Here is a 1,952-nt window from a genome sequence, read left to right as displayed (position 1 = left end):
GAATGCCTGAAATCAAAGGAAAATATTAACCTTAAAGGTGACTAATAGTTAAAGTTCCATTTTCGGGGTATCTTTTTTTCTCTAAAAATGAAGTACACGAGTATTCTGGCCCCCGGAGGACTTTAACAGTAGCTTTCTACCAACCACAGCCCCGGCTATTGGGCAGCACAGATACCGCGAGGTCTACGGGGCGGAGCCTTGGAGGGGGCGGGGCTTCGCGTGACATTTTGCGACTAGGATTCCACTGGCTTCACGGGCAACATCTTTCGCTGTCTGTTGCGTAGACGAATCGGCGTGACGAGCTGAAGATTCGAAGGCGCCAGGCCCAGCCCCGCGCCAGACGCCGTTCCCCTAGAAACCTGAACTGCAGGACCAACTGCAGGAGGCGGCCCCGGAGCTCCGAGGACTCGTCCCGTATCGCGCCGTCCTGCCGTCGCCGCATCGCGCCGCCCCGCCCCGGCTTGCCTCAGCCGTCGTCGAAACCCGTCACAGCGTGCAGGATCGAGCGCCTCCTCGCCCTCTGCCAGGCCCCGGGGGCGCCGTCCGTCGGTCGAGGTCATGGGCAAACGGCCCCGCAGGCCCAGTGCCTACCCTGCGGACTGGTGGGGACCGCAGACCGAAGGACCCGGCCCCGCCAAGCGCCGCCGAACGGAGGAGCCCGAGGACCCCGAGTCCGAGTCCGAGGCGGCGCCCAGCCTGGACAACCTGACGGGACCTCCGGCCGCGGACGCGCTCACTTCCGTAGTGGTCCTGCCCGCCGGCTGTGCCCTGCACCTGCCCCTAGATGGCGTCGACGTGCTGCTGGCGCCCAAGCCCACGTCCGTGCTGCAAGTGTCTCTCGGAGATCACATGCTCATGCTGGTCCCCGAGGCCCTCCTGGGCTGGGGCGTGGAAGGCCCGTGGGGACAGGGCCTGCAACGGGCCGCTTTCCTGAGCGCTCCAGGGGAGTACATGGCCCGGGAGCCGGGATTCTTCTGCGCAGCTGTCCCAGAGATCGCCCGCCAAGAAGAGGCCAACCAGGAGGAAGCAGACGCCGAGCTCCTGCCGCCTGGGATGGAGGCTGAAGCCGGCTCCGTCGCTGAGCTCCGCAGCCCCACCGCAAGGGTGTCGGGACCCAGCGCGCAGGGCTTTGTCCCAGAGCCCCGTCCTCGGGCGCCCAATCCTAGTCCAGAGAAACGCTCTCCTCACCACGACGACAACCTGCACTTGCACCTTCGGGAGCTCTCCCTCGACTCACCACTCCAACCTCTACCTCCCTCTCTGAGTCCGGGTCCTCACGAGCGCCCCCAACGCCCTTACCGTCCTAAGCGCGAGGCCCAGAGATGTCTGTTCCCGGAATGAACTGCACCGCGGGGTACACACACACACACACACACACACACACACACACACACACACACACACAAATTCTGGCTACCATCCTGGAGGCCCAATGGATTTCCCGGCGTCTTTTACACTGAATGTCCTACAACCTGGAAATTAAGCATCTCGTGGGCCAACAACTCCTTTTCCCCTCCAGACTGGCTATAGTAGCAGGAGAAGATGTCAGGAAAAGAAAGCAGACTCTAGACCTCATCTTTGAAATGGAAAATCCGCCCAGGGATACCGGACAATGTGTGTTCAGACGTCTGGACTTCTTTACAACATCATTCTCAGGCCTATCCATTCCCGCTCGTTTGCATTGGTTATTTTCTCTCAAATTCTTCTCTCTCCAGCACCATACCCTATTGCTACCCTATTTCTCCCCAAACCAATAAATAACTGGATTTCTCATGTTATATGTTTTCCCATGCATTTATGAAGATTTTTAGCCATGGCTTTTCTCTTTCTTGGTGTTTTGAGCTGCTCTCCTGGAAAGTTGCAAAATAGTATGATGGTTACTATACATAATTGTATGATGTTTGTTCATAGCTTCCTCTTAACCTGAGGAAGTTCTCTTCCAGTCAAGTTCA

At 58.3% G+C, this 1,952-nt stretch overlaps 1 protein-coding gene across 1 annotated transcript; it reads left to right on the top strand.

Moving 5' to 3' along the window:
* Positions 1–558: 558 nt before the first annotated feature.
* On the top strand, positions 559–1,341 carry LOC309806580 (proline-rich protein 23C-like; the record flags this gene model as incomplete). Its single annotated transcript, XM_082625465.1, has 1 exon — positions 559–1,341. One exon carries the CDS (start codon positions 559–561, stop codon positions 1,339–1,341), a length of 783 nt encoding a protein of 260 aa, XP_082481591.1.
* Between the last annotated feature and the right edge of the window lie 611 nt (positions 1,342–1,952).

Source organism: Mesoplodon mirus (assembly GCF_964341445.2).
Source record: "Mesoplodon mirus genome assembly, chromosome: 6".
Classification (NCBI taxonomy): domain Eukaryota; kingdom Metazoa; phylum Chordata; class Mammalia; order Artiodactyla; family Ziphiidae; genus Mesoplodon; species Mesoplodon mirus.
This window is presented reverse-complemented; position numbering and strand designations above follow the sequence as displayed.